Source organism: Poecilia latipinna, unplaced genomic scaffold, assembly GCF_001443285.1.
Source record: "Poecilia latipinna isolate Pla-1442-1.1 unplaced genomic scaffold, P_latipinna-1.0 Scaffold174, whole genome shotgun sequence".
Lineage (NCBI taxonomy): Eukaryota > Metazoa > Chordata > Actinopteri > Cyprinodontiformes > Poeciliidae > Poecilia > Poecilia latipinna.
In genome coordinates this window covers 117,389-132,128 of record NW_015112790.1, presented here as the reverse complement: position 1 = coordinate 132,128, position 14,740 = coordinate 117,389, and the positions used below count along the sequence as shown (strand labels likewise).

Sequence of the window (14,740 nt, the reverse complement as noted above, 5' to 3'; positions counted from 1 at the left end):
AATTCAGGCAGTTTTTGGGACTGAATGAACCAAACAATGAACAAACTGGTAAAAGTGACAGAGCAACAGTATACAGATGAATATCCAGCATTACGATGATGTCTGAGTTTTTCATCTGCTTCGAACAAAATAATTAAAATAATGGCAGCAGACTTCTGGAGTTTTAAAGAGGATAATGACTAAAGACCACAAGCTGTCTCTTTGGGTAAACGTTCAATGTTTTCAAGTTTGCTACAAAAGTCATGTTCTCAAGGAGAACAATGTTGTCTGAAGCAGATGGAGCATCTCAGCATAAGTCTCAGGGCAGTTTCACACATTGGTGTATGGATTTAAACATTCTCAACATTCTCAATAAAGCAATTGTAAAAAATAAACATTTAAACATTCAAAACTCAATTACACTCAAGTTGAGCCTGCAAATGATCAGTTTCCCTGTAATTATCAAATTGTAGCAAATGATTTTACTTAGTCTTACGAATAAAGAAAGGGTAAATTTATAATTTTATCTCCTAAAACAAAAACGTATTGCTATATCACAGAAACAGTGTAAAATGCAGGCAGTTTTCCATTGCAGCTTTGAATTTAAAAGCCTTTTTTTCAACAAAACATAATTAGATTTATTTTAATGTGCACATGCAATCTAATTTCTAATCCTCCATCACTGTTAGTTGGCCTTGGATCATAAGTCATTTTCAATAGGACTAAAAAACAGCAACAACAACAAACCTGTTGAATGCAGATACACCGGCACTGAGGGGACTCTAAACATGATTATAGTGTAAACCAGTGGTTCCCAAACGTTTTCTTCTGCGCCCCCCCAGCGGTTTCCAAACATTTTCTGCGCCCCCCCCTATGGATTACAAATGGCTGTCTGGTTGAAACGACGCATGTGACAGGGGGGCAAAATGAATGTACGTAGCTGAAAATAGACACCAACATCGGTAGCCTACTTGTTAAGCTTAAGGTTCTGTATTGATATTAGCTAGTCATCTTTTAGCTAACATTACCTGCATCCAACAGCTTTACTCAACTCAGTCGGTTAGTTTGGAGGGAAAAACTGTGAAAAGTTCTTTGCGTTTTGCTGGTTTGCTGCCATCATTCTAACACAAACCTACGTAGCTCCGCACAGCAGCAGCAGGTCTCCTTCACAGGTGTAAACCCAGCGCGAGTAGCGCTCATGTTGCGTTTAAAGGCGGCTCGGAAAAACAGGTTACAGCATGTTAACAACGGATAAAACAGTTTTAACTGCTGATAAAAGTGACAGAGGACACAAATATGGGAAGTGTGGAAGCCTCTACTGTATCAAATTGACATAGTTATAACAGAGTTGGCCATTCTAAGGTAAAAACCCAGCGCATACAGTGTTCATGTTTTTTTCTTTCATCCAGACGGCTTCCCGCGCCCCCCCTGCAATGACACGGCGCCCCCTCTAGGGGGCGCGCCCCACAGTTTGGGAACCTCTGGTGTAAACCAAGACGCACACATTCAGTTGATTATTCAAGACAATCAGCATCAGATTATTTTTTCGTACATTCACAGTGCAGGTGCAGCAGCTGTCATTGCCGCCTGCTGAACTGGTCGGTGCCTCTTTAGCGAGTCTTTTGGTTGAATCCCAAACTGTTCTCAATTTTCATGTCATCCATTGAGTACACATGTCATGTTACTAGTTAGGTTTTATTTAGGAAATCTTCATAATTATGTTGGTCTTCATGTTTGTCACCATGATCAAGGGAAGAATCATGGAGTTCCATTTGGCTCAACTAAAGAAAGAAAAACAGGATTCCTCCACAAAAAGCAACTGATGAGTTGCTCTACATTTGTTAGCATCATGCAGTAGCAGTATGATGCCGTTTTATGTCCCACTAAAAGGCATCTGTAACACTGTGGCATTGCTTTTGCGGATTGTGACCAACTGGAAGACAATATCCCGTTAAAAATAAACAGAAATCCTGCAAGGTGTTTAAATTATTTAAACTCAAACTGTTAGCTAAGCATAGGCTCATCTGATTCTCTGTGACCAAAAAAGAAAATATAGCAAAAAAAAAAAAAAAAAAAAGGAAACTAGATGCAGACTCTGTTTTCTTTCCAGTCATGATTCTATTGAGAAGGATGGTTTTAAAGGACCTGGAAGGATTATAAATACAAAATCCTAGAAGTACTCTTAAAGATGCAAACATTCATTGGTACCCATGGTAAAAGTGAGTAAAAATCCTTCAAATAAATTTATGTTTTCTTGTGGCAGCATAATTTCATATGGTTATGGGAACTAACAGTCTAATGGGACACTTTTTAATCTGACCTGACATTGACCTCACTCCTTTTCTCCAAGCACCCCAGGAACACACTCTGGGAACCTTGATACCAATGCTAATTTTTCAATACACTCCATCTCTTCATTAATTTGTTCCCATCTGTTATTAATGTAAAAGTGGATTTTCACTGAGTTTTTCAGCAGGATAATGATCCAAAACACATGGCCAGATGAACACAAAAACCCCTTTTTGCCTGGCTGCTCCAACTTAGCTAAATATGGGATATGACTAAGACATGTTCTTTAATCAAAAAGGATTTACACAAAATAGGCACAGCTGGGTTGATTTTGTTAAACTGAGTTATTTCTTGACTTGGATTTTTCCTTCCAAAGTGTGAATACATAATGTCTCAAATAAAAAAGTTGGACTTTTCTAAATTTTCCGACTGAGATCACACTGCTGCAAAGATTAATTTATTTCATGATTTTTACACATTCAAAGAAGAGGTGCCAATACATCTAACCATGTTTGCGTTTGGTTAATGAGCAAATCGATCATCTTCCCATTACCAAACATTTCCTCCTCATTAAAAAAGTGCTTTTAATTAAAAAAAAGAGGTTATCCCTTTGTAGTGTCTACAGAATCTGATACAAAAGTTTATGTTACAAAAAATTGGTGGTTGATTCCCATTCAGAGCAAAATGCATGGTGGTCAGTGGCATCAGTGACCAATGACAGGACAGTCAATAAAGGGATCCAAAAAGGCTGGTTGTTCAAAATGAACATCTTTGAAGCAGCATAAGTCTGTAAATACATCTTTGCTGCCCAGCAGGTTTGTTGTGTCAAGCCAGTTCACTTTCATGCTTGGTGACTGAAAATAGGCAAAACAGCAACCAGAAGGAAGCTGCTGAAGGCAAAGTGGCATCAGAAAAGAGAAAAAACTGCTATCTGATTACTGTCCAATTATTCCCATGTTTGAAAAAAAAAAAAAAACAAAAAAAAAAACATATGCAGCACACATCTGGCTAGGATTTGGTTGTTCAGAACCAGATCTTTCAGTCTTCATGCGAGTGTCAAAGGTAGAGCTTTATCTTGCCCTCCTTGTCGAGTCTGTGGATGACCTCTGTCTCGAAATCGGCGCTGTGAACACCAGTCTTCCTGAAGGCTCCAGCGTAGGGGTTCTCCTCCCAGTAGTGATGCCAGTTCCCCAGCTTATCAGCACCATAACCAAACACAGACACCTGAAAATGGACAAAGTGCATCATTACTATTCAACAACTGAGTGTCTGAGGAGCGCGTGCCTGCCGAGAAATAAATTGTCAAATCTTTTTCCAATAAATTCTATGAAATAATTTAGATTGGTGGCACATGGCAATTATAAATATCACTAAAATGTTCATTTATTTCAGTTAATTAAAACTTGACTATATTGATTCATTACATGGCAAACGGATACATCTCAGAAAATTTAAATAAGACTGAGAAAATACGGATTCTTAATTCAGAAATGTAGGTCTGCTGAGAAGTTTTTTTTAATAGCTCATTTGGCAAAAGCTATTGCTTCAGCGCAGCATGGCACTGAAAGGATCATTTGTGGCCCCTCAGCTCATCTGCATTGTTGGCAGGGTAAACAGTTTATGTTTTAAAATACAACATGGCCTTTACGTTTCTGCATTAAAACTTTTATATGTCTTCTGTAAAACTCAGCTTTAAAAAAGTGGGTTTTTATTAGTTATAATGCTTAACAAAAAAACAAAAACAAACCTAATGTTAGGTAAATTGTATTATTATTATTATCAAATGTTGTTATACCTTTATAATATTCTTGCTTTATGTACTCTTATTTGTTTAATCATGTCTTTTAAGAAATATTCCTGTATTGTTAAATCACTCTGATTTCCTTTCTCAGAGGGCCTCTCTGAAGAAGAGCAGTGACAGCAGCTCTTTACAAAATGCCCTGCCTTTTGACCTGTTAGATAGCTGTAAAACTGTCGCCGTGAAGATATGCAACTTGCTCTGTTTGACCCTGTGTCAGGAACTGGATATTCTACGTTAAGATAGATTGTGTTAGTTTGTGATAATCATTGGCGCTGTAACTGTGTGAAGTGTCTTCCCTCTCCCTTTAGAATTACAACGCTCTCTGTGATCAGGGATCCTAAAAGACACTAAAAAGAGAGGGGCAGGCAAATGTGCTTTCAGAGCGGTAGGAGATTTGTAACTGAAAGCACATCTCTCTGTTCTCCTCGCGAGTATTCAGAATCTAACTTTCTCTTGTCTTTCCTGCGTTATTTAAACTGTGTTAATAGGCGTCAACTCTGACACCTAATGTATCATTGTGTGTAATGAGTCACTGTAATATCTGGGTTTCACTTATTGAATTAAATTACTAAAAAGGAGAACTGTGTCATTGTTATTCAAATTTACTGAGTTGCACCTGTTCCACAGAGGAACAGGTGCAACTTTGTTCCACCTCAGGAGGAACAAAATAATTTCTAAGCAGTCAATTTCAAATGTGTTTTATTTTGTGCATTACAGCAGGTCTAAGCAGAAATCACTTGCCAAGTTTCTTCCCAAAATTTAGTATTTTAATAAATTTCTAAATGGGGTGAAGAAAGGAACAAAACTAAAAAAAAAACAACAACAAATTCCTCCCCTCAGTTTCATGCTTCTTGCACAAACTGAAAATTTTTGTGGTTTATCTGAGAAAAGACTGGGCTTTGGTTTGACTGATAGAATGTAATCTGAACATTAACCAGCATTTATATGTGAAATTAAGTAAAAGCACAGCTGTGCTTTCTTCCTACCTGGTCACAAGTGTGCAGAGCAAAGATGAGTGCCAGCATGCCGGTGGACGGATAGCGACCGTGATGCTCTGTCCAGTGATCGTGGACATACTTAAAGAAGACTGGATTCACCACCAGAACCTACACAAACACAGGGTTTCAATGAGGAAAACTGACTGGCCAAGAAAAAACAGACAAAAGAAAAAAAACAGATAAACTGATTATCTCTTCACTGTTTCCCTCTGCAGCAGTGAAGACAGAGCAGTTATTGTAAACTTATATTGAACTGAACTGTGGCATCATTGTATCGATTCCACAGTTCAGTGGCAGAATATATTGGAATAAAACTAACTTTTAGGAGCAGGACCAAATCTGAACTGTTTTTTTTTTTGTTTTTCTACTTTGTTGTGCCTCGTGCTAAAACCACACATCGTCTCTCCCTTATCTGAGATTGGGTTGTGCAGGTAACTGATCCAGAAGGCATCCGTCAGATATCCATCTCCCCCACGACATTCCCCGGGTCGTTCTGGGGAATCTCAACGCATTCCCAGGCCAGACGGGATAAAAAGTCCCTCCAATAAGTTCTGGTTCTTCTTTGGAGTCTTCCCTCAGTGGGACATGTCCAGAATACTTCCAGAGGGAGGCACCAGGCAGCAATTCTAATCAGAAGGCCGATCCACCTTTACTGAGTCCTTTACTGAAGCACCAACTCTTTCAGCTCCTCAGCCTAGCTCTGAGGTTGAGTTCTAGATCTCATTATTTTGGTCAAGATCCATATCGCATGACAATAGGTGAGGGTGGGATAGCAGATTGACTGAAATTTAAGCTTGGTTATGTTGCAAAGATAAAATGGTCTGAACTCTTATCCAAGTGGAGCATTGAGGTTTGGTGGAGTCAGCTTTGTTGAATTCACTGCATAGTAGCATCTCTTGCAAGTCAAAATATGTTATCAATAAGAAAAGGAAAAAAATAAAATTTCAGAAATGTGTTTATTTACCTTATCTCTATCAGCCCCCACTCTGTCTTTGACCCTCATGTAAGTCCTGAAACACAATTAGTGGTTGTGTGAAAATTAAGTTACTTTCATCAGTTTGCATACATGTATATAAATGTTTAAAATCAAATTAATAATTCTGGTCAGAAATTTACATGCACTCATCCTGGGCATGAAAAGCAATGTATAATTAATTATAATATAGCATTTTTTTTTTCCAGTGCAGAATGATTACATGATGTATAACATCTGTATTTTTAAGGATTGTCTAAATTGTCTAACCTCAATCATATTAGGATGCATATTGCTTAGCAAGTTGAAAAAAACCCAAATACTTTGTGGCCATCATCAAGCTTTTGGCACAATTCTGCTGGGTGTTTAATTTGGAATAAGCTCCGACATCAGCACCGTTGAAAAGTTTGGGTTTGTGCCTAAAAGTTGGGTCCATACCAGCCATCCAATTAGTTTAAACGATCTGTGTCCATTCTGCCAAGATGATGGCTTAAAAATGGACCTTGCTGATGGATAAAACAAACTATTTGATTTGTCAACCAATTGCTACAGAATACTTATCTAAACATTACAAAGAATTAGGACATATAGTTGAGTCTATATCACATTGAGTTTATTAAACACATTATATCAAAAAACAACAGCAACAAAAAAACCATTAAATTCAAACTTGACCTAATTCCTATTTTTAGACATATTGTAAAAACGTAAAGATTTATAGCTGGCGTTGAATGATAGCTTTGCACCATTTACGTGTAAATATCTTTGTACACTAGAAATACGATAAAATTAACTTACAAGTAACTTTTCAGCAAGATGTAGGAGCTTGTTTTAAGTCAGTGATTCATTAACATTACTAGTTCCATTAGCAGATAAATTTATAACAAGCTCTCAAATCTTAACATGTCAGTCCGGTGATGGTGATTTTATGTCCAAATGCCTCTTGCAGTAGTTCTCCTCACAAGATTTATTTTGCAAAATCAATTGTGAGGCCTTCTATAAAAACTCTTCCATACTGGAAACATGTCATGTGCTACAACTTTAATTCACAAAGAAGGTTAATTAAGCGTTTAAAGCTCAAATGAATGCCAGAATAAGAACAAAATCTCTTAGAGTTATTGTGCATATAAGGCACTTGACAGAGCAGGATTTCAGAAATATCCTTTAATCAACACTGGAAATATAGCATGGGTTTTATAGACAAGTAAGACCTGTAAGAGTAAATTAAAGGACATTACAGTCCATAACTAATTAAATACAAAAATAGTTTATTGTAGAAATATTATGACCATGATTCTTTGCGCTGTATATTTTACTGCAGTATATTATGCTGTTTTACAATCACAATTTACATCACCATGCCTTTAGTCCACAGAATGTTGTTTAAAGTAAACATGTAATACGACCAGCTTTGTGCTTTGGCTATTTTATTGCCTTTTGACTGCTGACTTGACAGCTGTTTATCGACACCCTCCACAAGGAAGATATCAATCAACTGAGCCATGCTGTGACATTGAAGGAAAGTTCAGCTGGAGGACAAAGTGTGGTAGAAAAAGAAATGGAGTATCGAGAAGATAAGCTGTAAAGCTTTAAGTAACCCACCTGGAATAAAAATATATTACTTTCACTATTTAATCTTCCAATTTTCCTAGAAACTTAATTTGAGGTTTTGTTTAGCTGAAAGCTATAAAATCAAACTGAACGAAAATAAAAGTTTGAAAATTATAACTCAAACTTATAAACTTAAATGTCTTACATTTTGATATGGCCGGTTGACAACGCACTGGTCAGCCACTCCAGGTCCATCAGCTTGAATGGCAACAGGACGAGGTTGACTCCATGTTCCACATCCACAGCACTCTCCGGGTACAGGAAGTGATGCGTCGTCCTGTTCCCGACATCCTTCTCAAAACCTCGAGTCACTGCCTTGTTCATTCTAAGCAGGAAGCAGAAGGAAGGCTAATGAGAACCGTATATTTACATTTATATGTGGGCAACCTTGGCCATACAAACCGAATTATGAAGCTGTGCGAGTTGATTAAGTTGCCGTGCCCGGACCCCCGCAGGTTGCCCGAGTTGCCGACAACTGCACATTTACGGCAACGTTTGTTGACTGGCGTGGGATCCACAGGGGGCGGGGAAATGACCTGGAACATTTTTGCCATCACTTTCTCTAAAGTCTGGCCATTACCAGACCGCTGAAGACTCTGTAGAAAAAAATACAACCATAGTAAATAATTTAGGACCAGAAAGAAGGAATGTAATGGCTACAGACTGCTGTTAGAAAACCGACAGTGAATGCAATACAAGAAAAAATAAAATACTGTAAAGACGTTTTGCTGTGAACCTCTTCCAGTTATGGTGCTGCTACAGACTGCATTCTGTAAACCGGAGTGATGATGTTAGCAGCTTTGGTACTCCCCCCCTCCTCCTTTTAATCTACTAATGGTATCTGCAGCAAGACTTAATCTATAAATGCAGGAAAAAGACTGAAAACATTTGTCTCCATTAACACACTGCGGATATCAGCTTCCATCACAGGAAACCAGAAACATTTTTAGGACTGCTTCAGATTTTTACAAAACTTTATGCACCATTATTGCATTCACTTTTCTTTTATAATACCAGCATGTCTTTTTTTTTTAATAACATTTTGTACATCTGTTTTGCAGTGTGCAAGGGCTACTTCTTAGATGAATTAGATTGTTGTTGCTCCTCATTCACATTCACATACTGGAAACAGCTACATGAACGCTGACTTTCCATAATTGCTGATATTATTCAAACTGTTCATATTTTGAAGAATTTTGTGAGTTACTTAATGTATTTGAGCAAATGGTAATTTTACAGATATGATGAAACAAACTTTCTTGGTTTTATCAATTTACAGACTTATCCAGCCTATACACAACAAGTTTGTTATTTTAAAGATGAAGCATCCACAGGATAAACTGGAAGGCACACTGAACAAAACAGCAAACTGTTCAGGTTGTTAAGTCAAACCTCAGACATGCCAATTAATTCATGAAACGTTTAACTCAGAATAGTAACATCCACAGAGATTCAACTAGAACTTCTCCTCACCAGCCACCATGCAAGTGCATCAGGGTCAAACTTGTTGTTCTTGGCATGTAGGATAGGTTGCTGGCTGGAGATGTAGCGGTCGCTGAACCAGACAGACCCCTGGAGGTCTGAAATGCAAGAGTCTGAGCAACCGCATGACCTGAAAGAGGACGACACCGAGAGTCATGCAGGAACTGACAGAGAATTACAGGACACACAGTCTCTACAAAAAGACCTGTCACTATGAATTTTGCTCGATGATAAATGGTCACAGAAGTTATTACGATAAACAATAATATTGGTTTGAGACCATCATCAAGTAATGTGGTGGTAATCGCATAATAATGCAAGTACACCCTCCTAATGATCAGTAAACATTCATTTCTAATGAACATTTAAAACAGAAAAACATGTTAAATAAAAAATAAACAAAACAACTTCAATAAATAAATCGATGAAGTCTGTAAGCAAAACAGGGCTTGTAGAGACCAAAGCACCAGAATGAAGAATTTTATCATCCAGTTTTATGGTAGAAACAGACAAAAACGAGACAAACAAATTATGCAAATGGAAATTGTTGAGCTAGTTTTAATTTATCATGAGATTAATTGATTTATTGCGACATGCCTAGCTACAAAATTACTTTGGGTTCTGGAAGCTGACTACACGGTCCTCCTTGTTTTCCTCTTCGTTGTCTTCCTCTTCCTCTTCTTCTTCTTCTACATCAGCCTCAGGGGAAATGGTACTGGGAGGAAGAGGGGGGTGAGACAGGACAGCAGGGGCCACTGTTGGCTCAATCACTGCAAGCAAACAAGTTTGAAAATAAAAACTTAGAAAAATAATGCATAATGAAAACTCTGATTTACAGCTCTGTTTTTCTCAGCTTGTTTGTTTTTCCACATACTATAAGACGTTGTGACTATGGACAGCTGGACATCCTGTCTTATCCCAGTGTATTGTGCTAATGAAATCTGACCTATGTTAAAGAGCATTTACAGCTTCTGATCCTAAGACATCAATAATTCACCACAGCATTCGGTCTTGCATAGCTTTTCCTTCTCACCAGAGTCTGGGCTGTATGACTCCTGAATGTGGATCTTTTTGGTTCTTTGGCTTATAACAGGATGCCAGACCCATTTAGACACTTTACTAGGCACATCTGTTCACTTACTTGTAATTTAGTGCATTTAGACTCTGGGTTTTAGCTGAACATCAGAATGGATAACATCCACTGGGATTTTCATGTAAAACCATCTAGCTGGTTTACACAGAATGGTAAATTCTCCAATTTGATCTGAGTTCGTACTGCTCCTCATGTCTCCCTTTTCCATAAGGAAGAGGAAGACATTCTTAAATTTATCAGGAAGAACAATGACCAAACACCATCTACAAAAGCCAGAAACGGCAGCAAAGATTTTAAACTACCTGCTAACCTTCTAATCCAATCTAATTTGGCATCTACTGGACGGTGGATGCATTTTCAGAAGATACCAAAAAAATAAAAAACAAATAAAAACCACAACTGTTCAAAACCCAGAAGTATTGACAGAAATGTGTTCTTCATTCAGACGACCAGATAAAACTTCCAGTTTTAGTGCTTATGCCCTGAACAGCTGCTGCACGTCTCCCCACATATATTGCCATGACAATTCTGCTCTATGACCAAACAAACAAACTACTTTTGAAGCTTCCTCAACTGGTTACGTCCTAAAACATTGTACTTGCACATATGACTCTACTATTGTGGGATCAGGAAGTGTGACTCCCATCGTCACAGCTACTTTTCAACTCGACTCTGCCTTAAAGATGTTAGAGCAATGGTTCAACGTTTATTCCATTAATATATACCACCAGGGTGGGATGAAAAAGTCTCACACCCAGATACCAAGTCATGATGGGGACTTCTAAGGTAAGGCTTCTACCTGATATAATAATGGGATAATCGTTCATATTACATTTTATACTGAAAGCACAACAGATATTGTTGCCATTGCAGAGACTCATTTTTTTTCTCACCAGTGTCCCTGCTGGAGGCTGTGGATTTGCTGTGGAGTTGGGCTATTGACAGTGGCAGGATGTGTCTCCTTTGGATGCTCTGGCTTGCGAGCATCAGGAGGAGAACAACAGCAACTGCCACGACGACATAAAGCTTCCTCCTAACCAACATGGCTGGACGGATGATGGGGGCGGTGATAGCAGGAGGAAGGAAATGTTGATGAGCTGATAATCGTTGAGCTATGTCAGCATAGTCGTTGTCATCTGGACATTTTGCTCTTTACAGTCGTCTCTCCTCTCCGTTTTATTTCCATTAAGCTCGAGTCCAGTGATGCTTTCTACACAGTGAGGACAGGATCTGTTGAAGACAGAAAGACAAAAATATTAACATAATCTTCAAATTATGTTTGGCCAAAAAGTTTGGTTAGCTCTTGGACTGCTGCAGTTAAACATCAGTAGCTTAAAAGCTCTTGTCTGTAGACGATTTACTAATATCTAATAGGGCTGCACATGTAGTGACAAGTGACATCAGGAGCAATATTTTACTGGTTTCAACATGTCTCCTCTCCCACTCTCTACAGCATCATCTACATCACCTCCAAGTAATTTCATCAGTGAGACTATCCAATAGGTTGAATATATTATTGGCAAGCAAAGTGTGAATTCCTTGCAAAACATATTGTATTCCCAACAGCTCTTTGCAATATTGAGGAACATTTTTATTCAGATGTCCAATATATTTGCAGTATATTGTGTGTGTCAAATGTCCAAATCATGTAGCTACTTTTCCACAAACTATGTTCACAAAGTACATCTCTTATATGGACTTCAGGAAGTTATTTGTATAAAAGAAGGAATGGCCAAACATCAGAAATTACAGGATGAACTCGTATTCAAACATTTCTCACTGACATTTCTCCCAACTTAACACGTTTTAAAATTATGACTCAAATTATGAAGGAGAAAATGACAAACTGACCAATAAAAACACAATTGATTGAAATCTCTTTTTGTGCATCATCTCAAGCAGTTATTTGTAAAAATTAAACTATTTGTCAAATCCATCACGAGCTCCTGGTAGCAAAACTCATACAATATTCAAAAGGATTTAATAACAACCCAAGATAGTAATTCAAAAGAAGAGTTAAACTAGAAAATGCATGAAAAGTCAGAGTTCTTGATCTTTAGAGAACAATGGAGTCACCAATGGAGTCAACACCTACTCCAGCAGGAATGTTTCCCTGCAGACAAACGTGGTCTGTGAATACCAATCAGATCTGGATTTGTTTCAGCTACTCCTGTTTCAGCTTCCACTCTGCTGTCAACTTCAGTGGGCCTCTAACTTTGTTATGTTCACAAGAGTTTACATTTGTGAAATTTAATCCCTCAATAGTTTTCAAAATGTTACGGTTAGCGGAGGATGTCCGACTTGAAAGCTTAGTCTGCAACTTTAGCTCTAGAAACTGATTATTTATTAACAATATACATGGAATAAGTAATAGCAACAAAAATAAAAGAGAAAAGAAAAGCCACTTCCCACCCTAAAGTGCTCGGTAGCACTGATTACTGAGCCTCTCCACCCTAAACCACAATGACCATCATTTATTTCAACGAGAGCTTCAAGTCAAAACACATAATGGTAAACACACAACCACAGTCATGTTTGTTAAAGCTTCCCATTTCCACTCTAATTTGGAAACGTAGAGCTTCTTAATCACCGCCATCAGGCTCCCACTGATTCCTGGTTTAGATGAGTCTTTAGCTGATTCAGGCTCCGTTTTCACTTTTGGAAACACAGCATTTCATCTGCATTTCCCCAGCTGTGGTTCTCAGGGCACACTTACCTTCATGTTTTAGATGTTTTCCTGATTCAGCAAACCTGATTTTAATTGATGGCTGATAAACAGGCTTTTTCTGAATTTCTATCATCTGGATTATGCGAGTTAAAAAAGGGAAACATCTAAAACATACAGGGCATGCTTACTGGACCATGTTGGGAAACACTCACTGACAGAACCCATTTATTTAAAACCTTAAGCAAGGTAAAATAACCTTGCCCACTGAAGGCCCTTATTTTTAAGTTGTTACATGCGACTTATTTTTTCATAAGTTAACCAGCTTTCATACCTTTAAAACAATATAATGTAAGGTAAGTGACGGATGAAAATTAGCAGGGAAAAAAAAAAAATCATATCTCTGAATTCAACATTTTTCATACAGAGTGCCCAAAACTACTGAAATCTTTTTTTTCTTTCCAAGGAAAACCTAATTAAATATTTTTGTTATGACAAAGGGGCTGATAATAAATACTCAACAGGAAGATTTAGTTTTCCTTCCCTGAAAAGCAATAATAGGTCAGATTTTAGAGGAGAATAAATTCCTTCTAGCATTTCTACTTACTGCCCTGTGCAAAGTGCTCTACAGTTTTGTGAAAGCACAATGCCTAAAACATAGGGAACAAACTGAAAAAATAAGAAGTCAACAAGAAATGGGGAACTATGCAGTTCGAGAGCCAGCTAAAGGTAATTTCAAACTTTGTATTGGAAATTCAGGGATATGCCTGGCATTTTAAAAGCTAATGTTAAGGTTAACATTTTAATACCTTAAAAAAACTGTAATGATCGAGGGCTTACACATTGAGCAGTTTTAAACAGGCCACTCACTGACTTTGGTTTGGGATCAAGTTAGACAAAGTCAACATCATGATTCTTTATTCTGGGTAGCACTGAAAGTCCAAAGGTCTTTCCAATTGTGCGTAATCCCCGTCCTGCTAAATGCAGGACTTGAATATGCAGTCCGACAGTGCAGTCATGTGATCTCATTCCAGTTGTCTTCACCTTAATCTGCAGCCAAAGCAGGTCCCTCAAAGACAAGAGGCATGCCACTCCATATCCTGCAGCAACAACTCAACTTTCCTTGCAGAAAGCTTTCACAGAAGCTGGTTGGACAACTAATTTCCTCTCGGAGTAGAAAACACATCTATTTAGAGGCCTGCAAAAGCCCCACCAGTCAGAAAGAGTTTAAAGAAGAGGGGCGTCATAATGACCATCAGCTGAGTCAGAGTCTGTATGTTATTTTAGAATGAGTGAGGTTGAGGTGGAAGAGAGTGGATTAGAGGTCACATGGTTTCCTGTGTTGGGAAACCACAGCTTGTTTCTTCCTTTCTTGTTGCATGACCTTCGCGTTCGGTTTTCATGTGCAAACAGAAAGCAGCTGCCTGAAGTTATCAACTGGAAAACGGAAACAGTAGTAGAGTGACGTCACTTATTAGATAAAGATTCAAAATTCCTTTAATTAGTTTGGTCTGTACCATTTATGTGAGGAAACAAAGAGGGAGTTGCACATTTTTCACTGGATTTATTTATTTATTTATTTATTTTTTTTGATGCATTTATGCCACCAGTGGAACATGTATAAAAAGTACATTTTTAAAGGGTTGGATCCATCACTACTAGAAAAAAAACTAAACACTCTGGGATTCCAAAAGAAAACCAATACCTCAGCAGCACAGCACACCAACACACTGAAAGCAGTGGAGGGGGAAAACGAGCAGTTAAAAGAAGGTATGCAAATTGGCAACGACACACTTCAATAAAACGCTGCAAAGTTGTGCGAGAAACTTTAGGGTATTCTAGTGGATTT

General features: G+C 38.0%; 1 protein-coding gene across 2 annotated transcripts in view; it reads right to left on the bottom strand.

Annotated features, from left to right (window-relative positions):
* Nucleotides 1-2,331: 2,331 nt before the first annotated feature.
* st3gal8 (ST3 beta-galactoside alpha-2,3-sialyltransferase 8) overlaps nt 2,332-14,740 on the bottom strand; it is a 35,810-nt gene continuing 23,401 nt past the window's right edge. For both annotated transcript variants that reach the window (XM_015030138.1, XM_015030139.1), the window contains exons 2-9: nt 11,120-11,456; nt 9,747-9,903; nt 9,125-9,263; nt 8,054-8,247; nt 7,797-7,976; nt 6,032-6,077; nt 5,056-5,175; nt 2,332-3,492 (exon numbers count right to left, since the gene is read on the bottom strand). In XM_015030138.1, coding sequence (XP_014885624.1) covers nt 3,325-3,492; nt 5,056-5,175; nt 6,032-6,077; nt 7,797-7,976; nt 8,054-8,247; nt 9,125-9,263; nt 9,747-9,903; nt 11,120-11,270 — 1,155 coding nt within the window. In that variant the 5' untranslated portion in view covers nt 11,271-11,456 and the 3' untranslated portion in view covers nt 2,332-3,324. The remainder of the gene's footprint in view (nt 3,493-5,055; nt 5,176-6,031; nt 6,078-7,796; nt 7,977-8,053; nt 8,248-9,124; nt 9,264-9,746; nt 9,904-11,119; nt 11,457-14,740) is intronic.